General features: G+C 37.5%; 1 protein-coding gene across 4 annotated transcripts in view; it reads right to left on the minus strand.

The window, feature by feature from the left end:
- The window catches only part of CDH18 (cadherin 18), a 249,479-nt gene that overhangs the window by 167,726 nt on the left and 59,941 nt on the right, over nucleotides 1–21,812 (minus strand). For all 4 annotated transcript variants that reach the window (XM_027681893.1, XM_027681902.1, XM_027681876.1 and 1 more), the window contains one exon: nucleotides 3,855–4,329. In XM_027681893.1, the coding sequence (XP_027537694.1) occupies nucleotides 3,855–4,076 (222 nt within the window). In that variant the 5' untranslated portion in view covers nucleotides 4,077–4,329. The remainder of the gene's footprint in view (nucleotides 1–3,854; nucleotides 4,330–21,812) is intronic.

Genomic DNA, 21,812 nt, shown 5'->3' on the forward strand with positions numbered 1-21,812 from the left:
TTTATCATATCCTAAGACATGAGTTATCTAACCTAGTAGCATGTAGAAAGTTCAAGAGAAAGGTAAACTATATCAACCATGACAACTGAGAAATGTTAAAGTTTGCAGTCCCACAGCCTAAGTTTTTCTAGATTTCTTCAGGAGAATCTTCATTCCTCTGAGCTGGTGGGGTAGGTACCCAATTCCACACCAGGCCATGGTGCATTCACTAACCCTGCCCCTTTCTGCATTCACAACTATTTTTTTCATTGAAAAATTTACATCAGAGACATGCAAAAGACAAAAGGTCTCATGTAGCTCAAAGTTCATTTCTGTGCATTAAAGTTACTTATTTTACACAAGGATATTTAATCTCCCCTATTCAAATTTCCACAGATTCGGCATTGCACACCCCCATGCAGATAAACACATGCATACTTGCACTTGTAGATGAATAGTCTGTCTGAACTAACATAGCTAGATACCACTGATTATTGGGAAACCAAATAATTCACATTTTCAAGAAATACTCCCCAGATAATTCATAGTTTTGGGAAAAGAAGTCACTGTGGTGTTAAATTCTTTAAAGATACCTTTTTAAATACAAAACCATTTTTTGAGTTCTTTCTTCAGGGAAACATACCCAGAAACATTGAAACCTTACCCCAAGTGCAACAGCAGGGAACTATTTCAATAAACCCAGAAACACAGAAAATACTTATCATCTACAAAAGTATAATTTCTTGTTTCTAGAATAACCTCATTTTTCCAGGATGTGTGTTTTGCCATATATAAAAACCTTCTGCATATGGCTAATATGGATTAATTTTATATTAATTTTTCCAATCTCCAAATGACATTTTCTTAGAGAAAAGAAATAATGTCTGAGGAATGGGTATATGGTTGATATTAAAATATAGTGGTGATTTGTTGTCCTAACGCTTGCTGTATAACAGATGATGGCAGTGAATTAATCCATCCTCTTGACAGTCATTTCATGGCAAGAATAAGAAACCTTACCATTTTCATTGCAGGCCTACCCTATTCTTGTCCTCAGTGTGCATTTCCATGACAATGACTGTGATCATTATAACAGCATTGTACATAATGACTCTGCTTTCTGTGATGTTACTCCCAAATTGGGTGTGAAAAATGTGAAAGGACAGATCTCACATGGCAAAACTCTCACCAGTGAAGCAGAGTAGTCTACAGAATTAATAATTGACAGAATTGATACCATGCTGCCACCGAACAAAAGCCTGGAATTAAAGGGTACTACCTTCTTTTATAAATGGAGAGACTTTGCACAAAAATCACTTGTCAAATTAAGGGTACATAGAATGAGACCTTGATGGGGTGTACACAATTAATTGCAACATTAGTAAAACATTTATTTTTCAAAATGAAAAGGAGCTCGTGCATAATGACCACTACAGAAATTTTACTAATTACTAATATTATGACAGCCTCACCCTTTTTTTTCAATATAAATATCTGCCTGAGCTAATATGATTGATCTTTGCTGTAAATCAGGTCATCAGAATCATCAGAACAAATGGAAAATAGAGTACAGTTGTTTTTAAGTTACACAAAGGTTTCGCAAAGATAAGCTTACTAATGTTGTAAAGTACTCAGAGTAGAAAATTGTAAGCATCAGAGGGAATTCTTTGAGGAAAAAGGGAGAAAAACTTCTCAGTACAGAAGAAGGAATGTCCTCAAACAAGGCATACAGTCACATTTTGACCACAAAGGACTGAAAGAAACTCTATTGATTGATCTCTGTAAATGCAGCATTAATAGAGCGGTCAGAGGATGAAATGAAATACATAATGCTATCATAAGAATATAAAATTGAAAGGGACCATGCTTCAGCTCACTGAGTCCAGACTTCTGTTCTGGCATGAGATCATGTCTATAAATGCTTTCATAAAGACGAGCACACTTAACTTTGAAACCCCTTCAGCTTTTTTTTTTAATTCTTCCTATTAGTAGACCCTTTCAGAATCTGAATTATTCTCGTTTCTGTACAAAGTAAAATTTCAATCAACTTAAATAGCTTTTCTCTTTTCATTGTGGTTTCTTCTGAGGTGTATTATAACGTGCCCTCTCTATTATTTATGGGAATAATTAAACAAACATATTCTCCACTACCATCTTAGCCATAGTATTTAATTTTCTCTGTATAGCTTCATATATAAATCCATTTTTCTGTAACAAAAGTAACCAGTACAGTAAATAGGTTAACATTATTTTCCACAATGTCTTTGACACTACTTTAACCCTTTTTTTTAATTATCTCAGCTTTTGCAGCTTAGTATCATACTTACCTTCTTTCAGGTATGACATTAGAGGCAATGTTTGATCTGGTAATGAGACCTTTCTCTTTCTCTGTCACTTACAATAAACCACTAGCGTATAACTAGTGTTCATTATATTGTTTTGTAAGAGTCTTATAACCTTGTAGTCCTGAGGTTTACTCTATATTTCTATATCCAAATCATATTCATGATATCTAGCTCTCTCCAGACAATGTTTTTATTTTCCTGCATAGCTTTACATCACCAAGATGTTTGCAAAATGTTTCTTCTACTCCAAAGTCATTTATGAAAATGTTAATCAGTCTAAGATGGATCTGGAAGGATAACTCCTTGTTCCCTCATGTGTTTTAAAAGCTTCTCTTTCAATGCAAATCATTAGCTCCATTTAGAAAGGTCCTTTCTCAATTTACACTTCCTGCACATATCTCAACAATTTTTGGTGTGCTGAAATAATTGGTATTTTACTAAGGCTGGTGTAACTGAATAATTACTTTTTTTTTTTGTCTTTGTGTTAACAGTAGCTTAAATACAGTTGCTCCACTTGCTATTTTTATTTCAGATGATACTGTTCAAATTTGAAAGCCCTCACTAACAGCCATCTGTGATTCAGAAGGTACTGGTTTCCTTGGATGTTTTTCTTACTCTACAATGTAATTTTCAGGATTACCAATTTGAAGGCAAACTAAAAAGAAGTCGTTCCTTTACCATGTCCATCTTTCTTTATGCCTCACATTAAATGTCTTTCTCCATTTCTATTCAGGAAATTAAGACTCATTTAAATTATGTAATAAAAAAAATCTATCATAATGCTGCAAGACAGAATTCAGGGGGAGAAAATACTCCTTCTGTCATACACCACGCCTTAAAGCTACATAGAGAGTTTTGTGTTATTTTAATGCAAATTTAAAACCCAAGCTATGCAGACAACATTACGCAACCAGACTTCAGTTGGCCAGGTTTCAGTTCAAGTACATCAGCCTGATCTTTATGTCTGAAGCTCACTCTATATATGAAAACATAAATGCAGGGCTTGTTCTCAAAGACTTCTGAGGAACTCTAACAAGTAACACACCTTGTGCCTCTTTTTATGAAGGAAGTCACAGAGAATTTCCTTTTGGAGGAAACCTTTTCCACCCTACAGTCAGAGTGGAATGAACACCCTATGGAGCCTAGACTGCATTTGTAATATTCTTTTAAGCAGAACTGAATATAATTCTGAAATAGTCTGGAAAAACCTTTAGCTATGATCCCATGCATTGGGGGATCTGAAAATTGATGTAACGGCATCAATGGAACTCACTTTGTGTTTAGCTGAGCTCAGAAAAAAAGCTATTTTATCATATTTTTTTATCCTCACCCTATATACTTTTGTCATTTTTTTTCTTTATAATAAACACAGTATACAACTGGTAAGTTCAATGTGAATGTATGTACCAATCTAAGAGGTACATCCTCCTTTAAAAAAAGAGGTGCCGTCTAGAGTTTTCCTCTATCAATGCCACATTTCAGGGGATGGGAAAAAACAAACCAAAACCAAGAAGAAGACAATGACCTTACCTTTCCTACATACTGAGGATCTGGTCCCATATGTTCTTCTAAAACAAAGAACTGATTCCACACCCATCCACGCTTGGGACGATGATGCACTTCTGTTTCGCCTTCTATGTGTTTGGTTTGATTTCTAGTCACCTTGATGGAGCCATGGTGAGCAGCTCTGTAACACCTCTGCACAAAACAGAGACAAACTAGGACTGGGCAGATATAGGATGTAATTCTCATTGTAGGACAAGCTTCCTGTTCAAGGTTTTCTTTCTCTTGTCTTTCTCAGCTGTAATCCTTTAATAAGTTCCCGAGACAGAAGGTGAAGCCTGATTCAGAAATACAGTCCAAATTGGGGTTTTCCGTTTGTTCATTGTTTAGCTGCCCATTTGGGAAAGCTCAAATTATATTTACATTATGAAAAGCTGACTGGAAAAATTGATATTTCTTCTGAGGTCTTCACAATAGAGTTCCACAGCCGGCCATTTTCTATCTAATAGAAAAAAAAAAGAAAGCCACTTACTCATCACTAAAACCAGTAATTTTCAGGTTTCTGACCTACACTCAAAGCTGTGTTAACCAGTCAGTCAAAGACTGTAATTGGAATTAAAATTTCTTTTCAATCCTTCCTGTAAAAGTGTTTCCTGATTGTTTATGTTAAAATACCTCTAAGACTTAGCATGGCTCCTCCAAGCTATGAAAACACTCACATCATTAAAACCTGGATGATTCAGGACAATTCCTTTGGCCTTTACATGCAAATGATTGACATGGTCTGGCAGTAAAACAAAATCTCTTCTAAAGTGTCATTAGACAGTGATTGGTAAATCATTTCACATGGGGTTTTGATGTTCAGCATGCCACACAGATACCCAACTTGATGAAAAATACCTAGTCTATAACGGGTTTTTAAAGAAGGCCTCCAAAATGGGATTTGAGGATTCTGAGTCAATACTAGAGCATATTGACAGGAACTTTCAGTCAAAATGTACATTTTTTACACCTTCTGCTTTACGTAAATTTCAACCAATATCACGCTAGACCTTCATAAAATTATGTCATACTGACAGAAGGTTCGTGTACTGTTGTTTAGATGATCAGTATTATTCCCAGTGACAATATTCATTCAGTCTCAAAAAAGGAAAATGTAACGCTTCATACTACAATAGTAAAATATAAATAGATATGTGTAAGTTGATGTAGCGCTTAAAGCAAAGTACCTTGAAAGGAGTCTTCAAACTTAGAGAAACAGTTATCTTAAGGTAACCATTTGTTCAGTTACCTCAAGGTATCAAAGATCAGTCAGTCCACCAGGAGTCTGAAAACATGCAAATAAATCTACAAAAAGTGGAATCTTCCGATACTGATTTTGTTGAGGTATCATAAAGCCATTACAAGCTACATAGACAGAAGCACAATTAAACTAATTTTGTTTCTAAGTTTCGTGGGAACCCAACTGTAGCAATGGATATATGGAAAAAGTCCTGCCAAAGATGGACTGGTGAATCAGAAGTTTTTATGTTGTTTAAACTCATGTTAAGATGGCTCTTTGCAGAGTCACTGCTTTTCCCCTATACCTTCTCTGTAAACCCTTATCTCTCAGGCAGGAGTGTCCTGGGAAGATGTCCCAAGGTGCTCTCATTGGTCCTTTGTCAACCCTTTCCTTATTTGGCTGTAAACTCCTTACCTGATTGTAAGACCCCCTCACCTGTGATTGGTCCCCTTTGACCCTCCCAAGGGCTATATAAGCCCCCATCCCTCAATAAACTTCCTCTTTCGTCCGTCTCTCCCCTGGTGGTCTGGTGAGTGCTCCATTGTGGGGTCTCAGGGCCATGTGGTGGGGGGAAGGGTGGAAGGGCATACACCTTCCAGGTATGGACTGAGCCAGGCCTGAAGGATCTCCCCCACCCCAACTCATCTACCGTAACCCAACAGAAAAAATTAATAATTTCTAAGGTGAACCAAACTAGAAATTAGAAATCAGATGGAAAAATACTGCAGTGGAAGGAAATTTATTAGCTGTGTTTTGGCTGCAGATTTTTTGACCTTATGCTTCTTTCAAGTCCATATTAACAACAGAAGCCTGGAACTTTTAGCTAAGAACAGCTTCTTTTCAGAATAATGGAAGAATACTGTTGCACATTAGAAATAACCAGAAAGCACATATTTTCCACTGCTAATACTCAGTTGAGGACAGTGGGTTTTGCTGAACGAAAGGAAGAACTCCAGTCTCTTGTGGTTGTGTGGCAACTCAAAAAGAAACTCTGTACAACTGAGGAAAGAAATTTGTAGACATTTAGTATTTCCCTGCTACTTATTTCCATAACAATGTAATCTCCCCTCAACCCCTATGAAGACCAAGACACTGTTGTATTAAAATCCTCACATTCCATCTCAGAACAGATTCATACAACATGAGGAATATTATCTCCTTTAAGTACAAATGTGATTTAATAGGATTTTTTTTTTATAGTTAAATTTTGTATGAAATCTAAGTTATACCAGTGACAGAATCCAGCCATTCTGGGACTCACACTTGTTTCTTACTGTATACTCTTCTTTCTTGATTTCCTTGCCATTCTCAATTCTTTCCTGATTCTTGCTAGAAATCAGTTTTTGCCTTGAGGCATGCAATTTCCTTCTATAGATTTCTGTATTTACAGATGAGTTACTTAAATAGATCAATCATATTTATACTTGAGACATACATAAATATTAAGCAGTACCTCAAAAAACGTAAGGGCTGTAGTTTTATCCATTCAAGTATTATTTTTTTCCCTTAGTTTCCATCTTGAGAAAAGACTGGGAGCCATTAATAAGACTATAAGTAGTGCATAATAAGTTAAAAACGGTATATAAAGTGCATTGAGATTTCTCAGAATGGCACATTTAAAATGTATTTGAAATCATTGCTGCTAAACTTTCTTTTATAAAAACTGTGGAAATGGTTGTGATGGAAAATTCTTGCCTTATAAAAAAGTATAAATGAGTGCAGAAGATAAAAACAAATCAAGATTTACTATACAGAACTTTTTTCTCCCCCTCTCAGAAATCATCCATAGAAAAAAAAACAAACCAAAACCAAAACCAAAAAAATATGAGGAAAAAAAGCAGCAAAATATCAAGGGCTTCTACATCTCAAAAAATATCTGTTCTTCTTAGCATTAGCATTAACTAGGAGGTTGTCATGGTTTGAGAGCCCCGAAATCCAATTCCCTAGTTCTAGCCCCCCTCCCAAATCTCAACCCAGTGTGAGATGGGTTTTCTAGACACCACACAAGACTCAAAATGGGAGGAAGGGAACATATTACAAGACTGTACAACAAATAAATAGTATAATACATCGTATACAATCTTAACTATCTCTACCATGACATACAGTATTTACAATGGATCAAATCTCTTCTCCCTTCCAAATAAAAGTCCAGGAGGGAAGAAGAAAGATCCTTTCCACTCTTAGAGCAGCAGTCCCTAGAGCAGCAGTTTCTCTTTCTCTCTTCCATGCAGCAGCTGTAGCTGGATCTCTGCCAGTACACACGAGGGGGTATCCAAGCCCCTCGGCCCTTCATCTCCAAGCGAGGATCTTCTCTTCTGTGGACTGAACAGCAGGGACAAGACTCGCTTCACCACGTCATATCATGGGGTGTAAGACCCCCACGAAGGTCCCTTCCTCAGGGGATTCAACCCTGAGTCAGAACGCCTCGGGCAGCTTTCAGTTGAAGGCCTTTGCCTCAAGAGTTCTATCAGAGCTTCCATGCTCTGATCTCAGGCTGCTAGCTTCTCAGCAGCAGCGAGGGGGGAAGGCCAAGGTCACCCCCTCCACATTCTTCTCTGACCATCCCGATCCAGCTCCAGGATGCCTCTGAGCTTCTTAGCTCCTCTTTCTGCAGTGCTGCTGCACTCTAAGACTCCTCTCTAGCAAGAGTCCATCTCCCTCCTCCTAGGAGGGGTCTCAAAGGAGTTTGGGGAAGTTTTGGTTGAAGTCCTTACCCCAAAACTCTCTCTCTGTAGTGGTTTAGTCCTGCTCTCTGCTGCTGGCTCTCTCTTGGCTCTCTCAGACAACTCTGTGTCTTCCTGCTCGGCTGCATGCTTGTTTGCTGCTTCTTCAGTTATCTTCTTATCAGTTCTTCCTGCTGCTGCTCACAGTGGAGAAACTTCCCCCAGCTCTTAGCTACAGATACATAGTCCAGCTTAACACTGTTCCAAGTCCCTGCAGCCCCCCAGTCGGGGGCTGGGGGGGGCCAGAGCCCCCAAGGGGCTCCTACCCCTGCTCCTCGTGGCCTTACAACGTGGCCACCTCTCCTCCCACAACAACCACAACTCCAACTACAACCCTTCTCTTTTCCAGTCTAAATGTGATATGTTTATATTTTGCAGGAGCGTTCATTGGCTCGACCCCAAAGGGTTACCACCCCCTCGGGGGTTACCACTTTCTTAGCTCTAGGGGGGGGAAACTGTTTCCCCCCACCACAGAGGCATTAAATTTATATTTTGTTAAAACCACTATTTTATTTAACTCAATTAAGAGAATAACTCTTAAACACCTGACCCCAAAATTAAAGTTCTAAAATCCTTTATTCTGAACAATAGGAAAGAAATATTATAACAACACCTACTTTCTGTTATAATCATGCTTAGAAGTTCAGGCCTCAATTGATCCTGAACTGTATGTGAAGCCTGGACAATCATTTCCAGGCTAGAGAAATGCAACTATTAAAAGGGAAGGGATTTTTAGTGCAGATTGTTTGAAGTGTTACAGCTCTGGCAAACATCTTTAAAACCAAAGCCTAACTAATGTTCAGTACCAAGGTCCTCATTCTTACTCAGCACTCTCCTACTACAGGTCTCGTACAAGCATTCATTACAAACCTGCTCCCACCCTCCCTTATCTCCACCCTCCACCACAGAAACCTGAAATCCACCTTGAAGACATCAGATCAGAGTGGCCTACAGGGGGAAGTTCAGATGGAAATACCTCAAATAGTTAACACAGAAGAGACAGTAAAGCAATGAACAAAGAAACTTGAACTGTGACCAAAGGAAAAAAAACACAAACCAAAACAAAACAAACCCCTGAACTTTCTGAAATCCCTTGAATTGTTGCCTTAAGCTAATATACTGAGATGCTGCCTGCTCATTGCTCTTGTCTGCAGCTTCAGATAAAGTGCCCTGATTTATGATTTTTGTTATAAAGATGCATGCAACTGCAGAGTAGACTTGTGTTATTGCTGTCTCCTGGGAGCCCCTATGAAAATGAGTTGTGTATCTCAAGAGACTGTCAGACTGAGTTAAAATTAAAAGAAATAATTAAATAAGATGAGGTGGGAAAGTTCCACCAGCATTGCTGGAAATCATTACAGCAGAGTAGTTACTGCTTAGTGTGGCAGCAAGACTATAATGAATTCCCAGGAAACAAATAGGAGCACAGTGATGCAAAATGCGTATGCCTCACCATCATGAGGACATGCATCCTTCATACTGGGGACTTCTCCTGAATCTCAGAGTCCCCTATCTCCCATAATCAAATTGACCCATATTTGAATTCATCTGAATAATTGAGTTTTGTAAATGCACATTCAGCACAGTTCAACACATATTTTGTCACATCCCTTGGGGACCCTTTGCAGTTCCATGGTGACAGAGTGACAAATAGTTACAGAACTTGTAAGAAATAGCATTGCTCATATACTTTCTGACTTCTCCCTCTGCACTCTGCCTTCTAAACCTCCTCCCTATCAGAACAAATTCTTTGACTATCAAAATCTGAACAACTTCAAAACCATGTCATTGTTATATATAAATAATCAGGCAGGAAAATCTTACATTCGGTGTTGCCTGTGCTTATTGTTTATTCCCAATGCTATATCCTTCATAGAATCATAGAATCAACCAGGTTGGAAAAGACCTCCGAGATCATCAAGTCCGACTCTTGATCCAACACTGCTGCGGTTACTAGACCATGGCACTAAGTGCCACATCCAGTCTCATTTTAAAAACCTCCAGGGACAGTGAATCCACCACTTCCCTGGGCAGTCCATTCCAATGTCTGATTACCCTCTCTGTAAAATATTTTTTCCTAATATTCAACCTAAACCTCCCCTGGTAGAGCTTAAGACTATGTTCTCTTGTCCTACTGCTGGTTGCCTGGGAGAAGAGACCAACCCCCACCTGGCTACAACCTCCTTTCAGGGAGTTGTAGAGAGTGAGGAGGTCTCCCAGCACTGCAGAAACAATGGTGTATTGACCTGGAGACCAAAGACAGAATAATGGACTACTATCAGAAAGAAAAACTAGATGTGATTTTTTGTTGTATCCTTCAAATAAGAGTTTGATACATTGCCAAGAGAATATACAGTACTCCTGACGACCTCAGGTAACTGGCTGAAAAAAAGTGGCCTTTCTAGGTAGATGAAGGGAAATAGTTCCTCTATAGTTGATCTCTAGTCTCTATTCCCAAGGCTGGTAGAGCTGAGCTAGGGACATGATAAACTGAAGCACCAAGTTTTTCTCGGCCTATATATAGTCCGTGCTTTCTAACATACAATGTCTTCTGCTCATGCTAGTCAATCTGATAGAAGTAGTGGCAAAACTGTTTTGGAAAGCATTTAAAACTGTGTTACTTGTTGTTTTGACCCTTTGTTGTAGTTAGTTGTACCTATGTATATGAGATAGAAAACTAGGAAAAAAGCAATTAATAAAATGAAAATTCTTTAAATAATTTAATAGTAATTTCAATAACCAGAAATGTTTTGACAATATAGTTCTAAATTGACAAAATTACAAATGGAAAACTGGACTACTTTTTTAATTTCAATAGCATAAGGAAATTTCCTTTATTGGTGAGATAACTGCATGAGATATTGAACTAAATTATCGCTAAATTTATGTGTAGGTATATTACTTTTCTGAAAGCTAATCTTTATCACCCTGGAACTTGATTAGGGTGATCAAGAAAAAAACAGAGAGAAAAGAGCATTTGATATCCCTCTCCTCACCTCTAAGCCAGCAAATGTAGCTGATGGTTGTACAGTGTCAAGGGGTGTTATTTCTTGTACCTCTATTTCACGTTTAAACATAGTTTTTTGGTAAAGACCACTTCTAATCACCAAAACCCAAAAAGTATCTATGCTAATAGATACTGACTGTTACTTCACCTAGGAAATTATTTTACATAAACTCCCCTTTACAAAATAAATAGAAATAAGAACAACAGCAACAATGAAACCCTCCATGAAAAATAAAGGTTATTCTTTCATATAAGGCAACAGAAATTCTGTTGTGGAGAGAAAGTTTGGGGTGGGGAAATCCAACCGACAAGCAATCAGACATTATAGAAAGATAAACACCATAAGAAAAAATAGAAAACAATACAACAAAAAATCACTGGAAAACAAATCAAGACAGAGAAGCAGATTGGAAAGTTCAATGGGAAACAGCTGAAGCTGTGAAAACTAATACGTGAAGCTATCAAAGATGATGCAAAAAATCCAGCACTACTATTTCTATGAAATATGAGAAATCTAGTTAATATAGCTCAACAGAAAGGTGGTTAAATAAAGAAAATATTAACTGGAAACAAAAGTCGTGGAACAAAATTCCACACAAAATATATCTGTTTCTGGGAATTGGTATGCTGAAATTGCCAAGGGAAGTACAAACCTGATATATTGTTCCCTATGATTTTTACCTTGCATACCCAAAAAGCTCCACTTCTAACTTCCACTTTTTCACGTACAACTCAAAGATCGAGCCAATGGCTAACGCATCTGGTATGAAAAAATAAAAAATATATACCATATAAAGTAATAAAACAGCATAAGGACAACTGTAGAGGCCAGATGATTACAGGTTGTTATGCAGTATGTGCAAAAAGCTGAGATATTCTTAGATTCAATTTACAATCAGAGAAACACGTTATGTAAAATTAATTATTTAGATGAGTACATCACTCTTGCTGACACTGCTCAAATGAAAATCAAAGAAAGGTAAAGAAATGCTCTCCTTTTTTATTTCTTCTCCCCTTTTACCTCCTACCTACCAAAAAAGAACAGTTACAACAAAAGCCCAGGAAGAAACAAAACCTAGCGGCTGTATCCTGGAATACTCTTAAGGAAAGGGAAATCACACAATTTTGAGCATTCTAAAACAGCAAAAACAAACCACCAGACAAATCTTTCACAAGGGAAAGCAAGTTAGCTGGTCCTCTGGAAAGGAACTTCTTATACTACATAACATAAAGACAGATGTGGGTTTTACATGCCCTAATGTTGTAATTAGATACCCAAAAATAGTCACTGTGCAGGAAAAAACAAATTCCTCTCCCTATTTGATTTTTTAAAGGTGACAGAAGCATTTAGATGCAGAGTCTAAATATATCTTAAAATAAAAATATATTTTAAGGTAGTAAAGTGTGATGAATTTTTCAACAGCATCCTGACTGACATACATAAATCAAACAATCCCTCCTTATGAGAGTCCATTCCTCCTACTGTCTCAGAGCTCCACAGAGACTATGTCAGAAGCCTCCATTAACTCTACAGGTTGTAACACCTAAGAGTTCTTACCAAGTGTTCACAATCCAGGCTATTTTTTAAAGTCTAATACTGTCTCTTTTTCTCTTTCCAATCCCTCTTCCACTTGGGGCAGATGTTATTTCCAAATATTGCTTTTACCTTCAGTGATATATTTCATGAGGTTTATTGCTATATTTTTCTTAATTAACATTTCTTGATTTGGTAGCTCAACACCATAAAATTTCAGTACCTTCTAAGTCACAGAAACCAAAATAATATTATTGTTCTCTGAAGATCAGAGAACAGATCAGAGATCAGAGATCTTTTGATTAACAATTGCTGAATATATAATTAGTTTTTAAGTATTTCAATAGCTTTCAGAGGCCTAATTGAAACTTAGTGTGTTTGTTCACATTTTCATTGAAGGTTTGATTCTAGACAGTTTGTACCTAAACCTTCAACATACCACAAGTATGGACTGTTCTTTATTTCTAGTACAACAAATTAGTCGGATCTTTTCCTTTGTAAAAATATTATATTATATTTTTTATATTTATTATATTATATTATATATATAATATGATGTGACTGAAAAATGAAGATGGCTAGAGATGGCTTTACATCCAGAATTAGCACACTGAGTTTCTGGGATTTTTTTTAAATTCTATTTTGACAAGATGGAATCAAAAAATTCAAAACTTTCCTTTAAAATCCTAGCTGCAGCCCTAGCAATTAACCAGCATTGGTTTGATTCAAGTTCTAGTTAAAAGCTCACTTTCTTTTCCCTTTACTTTTATCTCCAGTATAAGATACACTGTTCAGAGTCCAGGTCCCCTGTTACCTTAATAAGCATTAAAAAGTTACCTTGTTGGCTGGAACAGGTTGGATGATTTAAAGCTGGGATCAAAAAACGGGATAGACATAGTATAAATAATAGCTTTTGAGACCTTATAGCTGTCTACAACTTCCACACAGGGGAAAGAGGAGGGGCAGGTACTGATATCTTACCTCTACTGACCAGAGAGAGGACCCAAGAAGTTCTGTCAGGGGAGGTTTAGGTTGGTTATTAGAAAAAGGTTCTTCACCCAGAGGGTGGTTGGGTGCTGGAACAGACTCCCCAGGGAAGTGGTCATAGCACCAACCTGACAGAGTTCAAGAAGTATTTGGGCAATAATCTCAGGCACATGGTGTGATTCTTGGGGATGGTCCTGTGCAGGGCCAAGAGTTGGACTTCGATGATCCTTGTGGATCCCTTCCAACTCAGGATACTCTGTGATTCTATGATTATTTTTAGAAGAGGTGCCACATTCCTTACAGAAGGAGGCATGTGAACTGATGTTCAGATTTTGTTATGAAGAAAGTTGGAAGGACAGCCTATCAGTACCTGCAATTAGAAGAACACAGAAATGCTGAACCAATGCAAGCTGTCCTGGGCAAAATTCCTTCCCCACAACACCTAGATTAAAGGAGATTAGTCATGTGTTATATCTAAATGCACTTCCCCAGAGGACAAAACCCCACTGGAACCTGACCTAACAGTAGCATGAGGATGAAGGGAGTGTGAAAAGCTGAAAGGGCCTTAGAAGATAAATAGTCACAAAAAACATTCAAAAAGTTTAAATGTTGCTTATGGCAAAAGAAACTCTTGAATAGTTATTGGGCCAGAACCTGCTTTATCATTCCTTTTTTTTTTCTTTAAAAATATAGATTGTCAAAACTGTCTTGTACCAACATCTTAAAATAGCAGCTTTAATAGGATTTCAAGGAATTTATAAAAATCAATGAGGACTGACGATCAAGGTACTTTTTTCTTGTACTGTGTGTAGCTTATCACTAACCACAAGCTTTAAGGTATTTCTTAACGGATAGCATAAATTGAAGCACCACTCACAAAGCATGAAAACTAGCCACATTACAGCTAGGTAACTAATCCAGCAACTTCTATGGCAAACGAGATTCATACCATGGCTCAAATAAAGGATTCCAAGTACACTGACTCACAACATGCTACAAAAATAAAGAAAACCCCTAACTATTCAAAGAAGAATGGTTTGTGTTTAATCAACAACAACAATTGAACTGAAAAGAAAAATGGGCTGGGGGTCTAGTTGTTTATACACAAAAATATTCAGTTTTTACATACAAACCACCAATGGCCCATAACAAAACCCCTTGAAATTCCCCTCAGAAGAGGGATTATCATTGCCAGACTACAAACAGATGGGTCATGTAAGATCTTCACATGAATTGTTATGCTGGAAATATATTAGAACCTCTATGCAATCCAAGTTTTATTGTCATAACATGATTTTTAAAAGTGTATCTAATCGACGTTTAGGTTAGACGATGTGCAAGATGAGCTGTGATCTGCTATGCTGCCTTTAGCAATAAATGTCTCCAATGAGTGGTTAACTGTAGAGATGATATAGGACTCCTTGATTTTTGAAAAAAAAATTGAAGAACATTATTAGAAGGTAGTCATATTCATAAATAGGTACAGGAAACTATTAAACACTACAAAGCAATGGATTTGTTACCCTGTTGACCAAAGACATTTTATGAAACAGAGCGCAAGTAATTTAAGAAACATGATCTTTCTTGAACAAAGGGGGATCTGCAAAGTTTGCAAACAAGACAAAAAAAGTACTTAATCTGAAAAATTCACTGCACTGCATGTACACAGTCAATTAATAGATAGTGAAAACATGACATTAAAACAAGATTAAGGGATTCAGTGCCAGTCCTCAGTTGGCATACAAAACTATTTTGTTTACAATAAGCAGGAACACAGAAACTACAGGATAAGAGAAATGATCTGCTATAATCGACGACCGAAGAAACATCTTTGCAACTATACCCATATGATTTGCACAGAGAGTGACTGTCAGAAGCACAACACAGTAACAACACAATTATTCAGATAAAATCCAGCCACCATTTCTGTAACTATAATTACACACACAGTCATGCTAGCCATTACCTGCTGTGAAAGGAACAACTGTGAAACACAGAGAGATGATTAATTATTTTGACTCACGTCTTTCTCTTTTCCTCAACCAGGGACCAATCCATCTACATTTATATCTAGGGTCCATGTAGCTAGTCAAGGATAATACAGATATTCAAGACAGCACAAGGGTCCTTTTATATTCCCAAAGCAGCAGAGGCTTTTCTTCTATGCTCTTTCTTTTCCTAAGGAAATTGCTGGCAGAATAAAGATTTCAGTTCTTGAGTCATTCCTGCCATATATTAAGGTCAGGTCACCCAATTCGGGAAAAAAGGAAATACATGAGACTCTGATGAACAATTACCCAGTTTAAATAGAAAAAACTTGCAACAGCCCACTTGTGTATAATCCACAGGTACTGTTTGTTCTAACAAATTATTTCTCAAAAATGAATAGCAAGAGCTCCGCTGGGCAGTATGGTAGCATTCCAAATAACTGGTAAAAAATAAAAAAGGGGTCTAATGCAGATATTGGAGGCTTCCAAAATAGGTAAAGACATTTGCCTCCCATATTTGCCAATAAGTACAGTATTTCACCGTACTAGAAATTCCTTAACATCATATACTGTTACAGAAATTTTAACAACACGTAATATATAGTATTTATACATTTCTTGGGTTTGTAGACTGGACACAACTGTTAAGCTGCAGAGAAATTTGTGGAAAAGAGGACGCAAGCACTGGCCTGGGATTAGGCTAACTGATGAGGTCGTCAGAAAACACCAGATATGACAAAACTTGCTGGATACAACAGACAACAATGTAGAAGTTAGAGACAGAGCGATGTAGAATGGCTCAATTTCACAGAGACCTATGGGAGAAGAAACTGAACTCCACTCATCATTGCAGAAGCATATGGGAGCTCTTTTGGAGAGTTAAGTCTTGCAAGGTCCATGCTGCTTAGATAACTAGCTGAGTATTACTTTTTAAAGTTGAGACTACTAAGATAATGCTACCAGAAATACTGAGCTTGGGTGCATTTGAAGAAAAACTAAGACAAATAAGGAAAACATAATTATGAGCAATGATTGTTTGGGAGGGGACAAGAAGAATAGTAAAATGGAAAAATGTGAAAGAAGAAATATGAAAGATAGAAGATCATGTGATCAATGTTATTTGGAGATCTATATAGAGCAGCCCAGTGCCTAAACACTGCCATTTTGAGCAGGACAATAACCATGGATTTTGAACTGTGTGTTTGATTTGTTTCTGCAATCAGAAGGCATGCCTTCCCTGGAGGTGCTGAGGGAGGCCTAGCATCTGTTCTTCCTCGAATGATGGAGGAACCCCTGGAGGGTACCACCTAAAAACTTTCCCATCTCATGTCTCCTATAACACACACCAGGGCTCTCACTGTATTTTCGACCTTCATGAATTCTGTTCCAGTTTCTGTGGGCCTAGATTAATTTACAAAGATCTTTAATGAGGCCTATAATTAATTGGTACCAGTTCAGTTCATACCTACCCATTGTTTCACAGAATCAAATTCTGCACCTGCTGGATCAGGTCAAATAAAAAGAAAAATCATGGAAGTCACAAAACCCCAATAAAAGAAAATCATCTTTAGAAGTAAAACTATCACACAGGAATCCAACATTGAAGAAAATTAATAATCTGAAACGACACAAAGGTGCATAAAAATTCTATTCAATGGTCACTTGCAGGATTTCTCTTATGCAGCTGTAGAAATAAATATCATAAAAGAAAAAGAGACATTCATATATGCTGAGTCTAAATTTTAGGTCTGTATTTAAAAACATGCCTTTTCACATCACACTTTAACTCTGATCTCCTTAAGTCTTTGATTTCTCCTGTAACACTACTTCGGCCAAACATACTATAATCACTGTCAACCACACAGTCTTTCTGCTCTGATGTTGTTTTCTTACCATTTCCCTGAAAATGGAAAGCAATGACTTTAAAAAAAAAAGGCAACTAATTTAGTTCTTTGCCACTAAAATTTCTGTGGGTATAAAGTTAATTTTTTCTAATTAAACACTAGAATGTATAGTCACAAGAAGATCAAAGAAATATTTTTTCCATTTAAAAATACTCTGATTTTTGAAGGTTGTGTAAACACACACATACACAAACACCCTGCATAAAGATATGTATATGTGTGTATTTTCTTATGTGAACAAAATTTCTACAAGCTCCTATCTCTCAGTAGTTATCCCAGTCTGTTGACATTTCTAACTAAATGTTCCCCGATTACTTGATTTTTGCTCACTTTCCCATTTCCATTGTTCTAAATTATGGAAGCAAAACAAAAAGAATAAAACAAAACCCCACAACCAAAAAAACCCAAGTCATTAAAAACTCTTTACCAGCACAATTAATAAATTTCAGTTCAACAACTGAAGTAAAACTTCTTAAATCTTAATAATTTGAATAGGAGGAAGAACTTCTTTACTGTGCTGGTGCCCGTGCACTGGAACAGAATGTCCAGAGAAGTTATGGACTCTCCCTCACTGGAGATATTCAAGAACCATCTGGACGCAATCCTGTGCAGTGTGCTCTGGGATGACCCTGCTTGAGCAGGGAGGTTGGACCATATGACCTACTGTGGTTCCTTCTAACCTGACCTATTCTGTCATTCAGTAATCTTACATTTCTTCTAACAGAAAGTAAAAATACTCTTATATGCCTACTTGCATTGTATATGTATATGCATATTATTTTCATTCTTTAGGGGAGGGGAATGGCGACAAGGGATGAGTGGAATGGTTTTTTCTCTTAAGAAACTTTGCATTACATAGCATTGTATTTGTAAAATAGGTAAAAATACCTACAAAAATAACACTGTAATTGGTAAATAACTATGTCCAGTTACCAGTGGAAGTCAATACTGACAGGAGGAAGATGGTGATATGTTCTTATGTTGTTCAGATTATCTGATACCTTGTTTTTTCCAACATCCATGCATATTATCACCACTTTCATTCTCAGGAATGCAAAAGGACACCAAAACAAAACACCAAAACAAAAGAAAATTTCCAAGTCTTTCAGTTCTAATGCATATGTATCTTTGAACACATAATATTTCATTACATTCATTCATAAATGTCAGTATATTAAGGTAATTTTTAAGAAATTAATTGTGTGATAATACTAAACCACACAAAGTCATGTTCATTCTCACCCATTTTTTTTCAGAGCAGAAAGACATATTTCTATGCTTTTATTTCAGATTGTTCTTTACTGTTCTTCCTAAGCTTCTTTTCTTAGGCAGAGAGCCTGTCCTTCGCTCCAGTCAAGGTAGTCTTTTATAACTTTCATGTTATTCCTCCATTTTTTTGTCTTGATGTAAATCATCCACTGTTCTTTCTTGCATAGTTCTTCATTACTCTAGAAATGTGAACGCACAGGATTTTTAATTTAAACTAAAGTTCAACCTTACTAATGGTCTTAAGATTAATTTAATTTATACAGTAGACAATTTTCATGTACTAGTTTGTTTTAAGGTTTAAACAGCAAACTATGTTAGATACATTAATCCCGCTGAATAGCCACAGGCTTTGTATATGCAATTTCATTGCATTCTTGTGAAAATTTCAGCTTTCATTCTCATCCTAGCAACTTCCCAGGAACAGATAAACAGGTAGATAAACTGAGATTTATCTACCCAAGGCATAACATCAGCAAATCCTCAGAAACAGAAGGGGAAGGAGAATCAAGGTTAATCAGTAGGATCACGTCTTAAGTTCTGATTGTGCAAACAAAAAAAGACTTACTTAACTTTAGGCCTATTAATTAAAAGCTCATTCACATTAATTGGATTGTCTGACTAAAACTAAGCTTAAAACTGAACTTTTTAAAGACCATGTCATTGGTGCTTTAATGGTGCTGGAAGAACAGCTTCTGTAGACAAATAATATTATACATTTAAATGCACGAGGAAAACTTGAGAATGCAGCATTCTAGTTTCAAAATATGTTTGTCTTCCATTATCACATTAATAATAGCCTAATGACAAGTGATGTAAGATTATTTTTATATTGTTCATAAATAAGAGGCATGGTATGTGATACTAGACTTTCTACTGTGGTTTGAAGATCTTCAAGAAATCATTCACAGTGTACTTAAGAGAAAAAAAAATCAGATTCTTTGCACCCAGAGGGAGCCTCAGGCTGTAACTCACATGTTTTCTGGAGCTTAGATTTGTTTCTCCAAGTGAGTAGGATGAGAGTTTTGCACTCATTGAGCATCATTAGAAGAACACCAGAGTCAGAACTGAAGGGCCAGCAAAATTGCACTTTCACTTTTAAGAGGGGAAGCACTTCAGAGCAAAGATCACTTTCTGAGCAAGAACTCATATATCAATCTTTATTTGAGCTTTGTTTGGCCATGATTACAACTGCACTGTTCCCAGAGTACTCTTCTCAAGCAAGTCATGAAAAATGGTGGACTAAAGTACCTAAATGAACATGAGAACAATCTTTGGACAAGTTGTAATAAGTTATATCCTATGTATTTGTAGTGGGTTGACCCTGGCCAAATGCCAGGTACCCACTAAAGCTGCTCTCTCATTCCCCTCTGTAACTGGACAGAGGAGAGGAAAAAAAGCCAGTGAAGGAATCATGAGTTGAGACAAGAGCTGGGAAAGGTCACTTACTGATCACCATCACGGACTAAACAGATTCAAAGTGGGGATATTAATTAAATTTATTACTAACAGGATCAGAGGAAAAGAAGAAGAAGTAAAATAATCTTAAAAACACCTTCCGCCCACCCCTCCTTCTTTCCAAACCTCCTCCTCCTTCCCAGCAGTGCAGGTAGACAGGGAATGGGGGTTATGGTCAGTTATTGTTTCTGTCTCTGCTCACAGAGAGGAGCCTTCCCCTGCTTCCCATGAGGTCCCTCCCATGGGAGACAGTCCTTCATGGACCTCTCTGGCGTGAGTCCATCCCTCGGGCAGCAGTTCTTTACAAACTGCTGTCCTCTGGGTCACTTCTCTGTGGGGTATAGTCCTTCATGAATGAGCTGCTCCAGCATGGGTCTCCCACAGGGGCCACAAGTCCTTCCCAGCGAAAAAACCTGCTCTAGTGTGAGTCCTGCTCTCCACGGGCTCCAGGTTTCCAGTAGGCCCCTGCTCCATCATGGGCTTCCCATGAGGTCATAGCTTCCTTCAGATATCCACCTGCTCCAGCATGGGCTCCTCCATGGGCTGCAGGTGGGTGTCTGCATCCCAATGGTCCTCCATGGGCTGCAGGGGCACAGCTGCTCCACCATGGTCTTCATCAAGGGCTGCAGGGGCCTCAGCTCTGGCACCTGGAGAACCTCCTCCCCCTCCTTTTGTGCTGACTTTGGTGCCTACATTGTTGTTCCCATGTTCTCACTCCGATCTTCCTTGGCTGGAATTTTTTCACTGCGCAATAACTTTCTATTCTTAAATATGCTATCACAGAGGCGTTACTATTACTCCTGATTGGCTTGGTCTTGGCCAGCAGCAAGAAGCCCGTCCTGGAGCTGGCTGGCATTGGCTCCACCAGCCAGGGGAAGCTTCTAGCAGCTTCTAACAGAAGTCAACCCTGTAGCCTCCCCCCGCTACCAAAACCCAGCCACAGAAACCCACTACAGTATGAAAGTAATCATTCAACTAAGTTACTAGAGAAAACACAATGTAATGAGCAATAGATCAATGCAAAAGAAATTGAAAAGTGCTACAGCCTCCAAGTTTTTGGGTTTTTGTTTAATGAGGCCTGTAATATGTGTTATGGAAACAATCAAGACAAATAACAACTAAAACTGTGAATCTATAATGTCATCTGAAACCTGCTACTTTTGATTAAATAAGTATCTCACTGTTAAGAAAACATAAATTTCCACATATTCTAGCATAGATCTACTCTTATTAGATATGGATTGGGTCATTTATGAGACTAGTAGCAAAACCTTATCACCTTTTGAGAATTAAAAGGATGCAGTTATCAAAATGAACTGCCACAAGCTTCAGCAGAAAACAGAATAGCATTATCAAAAAAACCCAACCTACCCATAGTGATTAGAAAAGCTTAAAAAGCTAATAAAAGTTCATAATCCTGATCTGATGCAGATATAGTAGCATTAAGGAAGCTTTAGGCCTCTTTCTTCTTGATAGAGAAATTGTTTGCACAGAAGGCTAAAGCAATTTAGCAAACTAAGGGGTTACTGTGACAGGCCTGTTACAAAGCTAATTTTTAACCCCCAGGTAATGGCTGATGGAATAAGATATATATATATAGCAATGATGTTCTGTCCCAAACACCATCCTATACTGAAGAAACATCAGAGAAATGTTTTGTTCATTTGTTTTCTGAGGCGATGACTGTCTTAAAGGAGCAGAACAAAGCTGCGGAGCTTTTTCATGACTATGAAGTCACCTCCTACACATCATAATCATCATGCAGCTTGCTGTAATTTTAAAACTTGAATATTAGTTTTCTTTCTAAAACTCTAAATTGTGAGGTGCTGACAT

The sequence above is a fragment of the Neopelma chrysocephalum genome, unplaced genomic scaffold (genome assembly GCF_003984885.1).
Source record: "Neopelma chrysocephalum unplaced genomic scaffold, ASM398488v2 Primary Assembly neopelma1_22b, whole genome shotgun sequence".
Classification (NCBI taxonomy): Eukaryota; Metazoa; Chordata; class Aves; order Passeriformes; family Pipridae; genus Neopelma; species Neopelma chrysocephalum.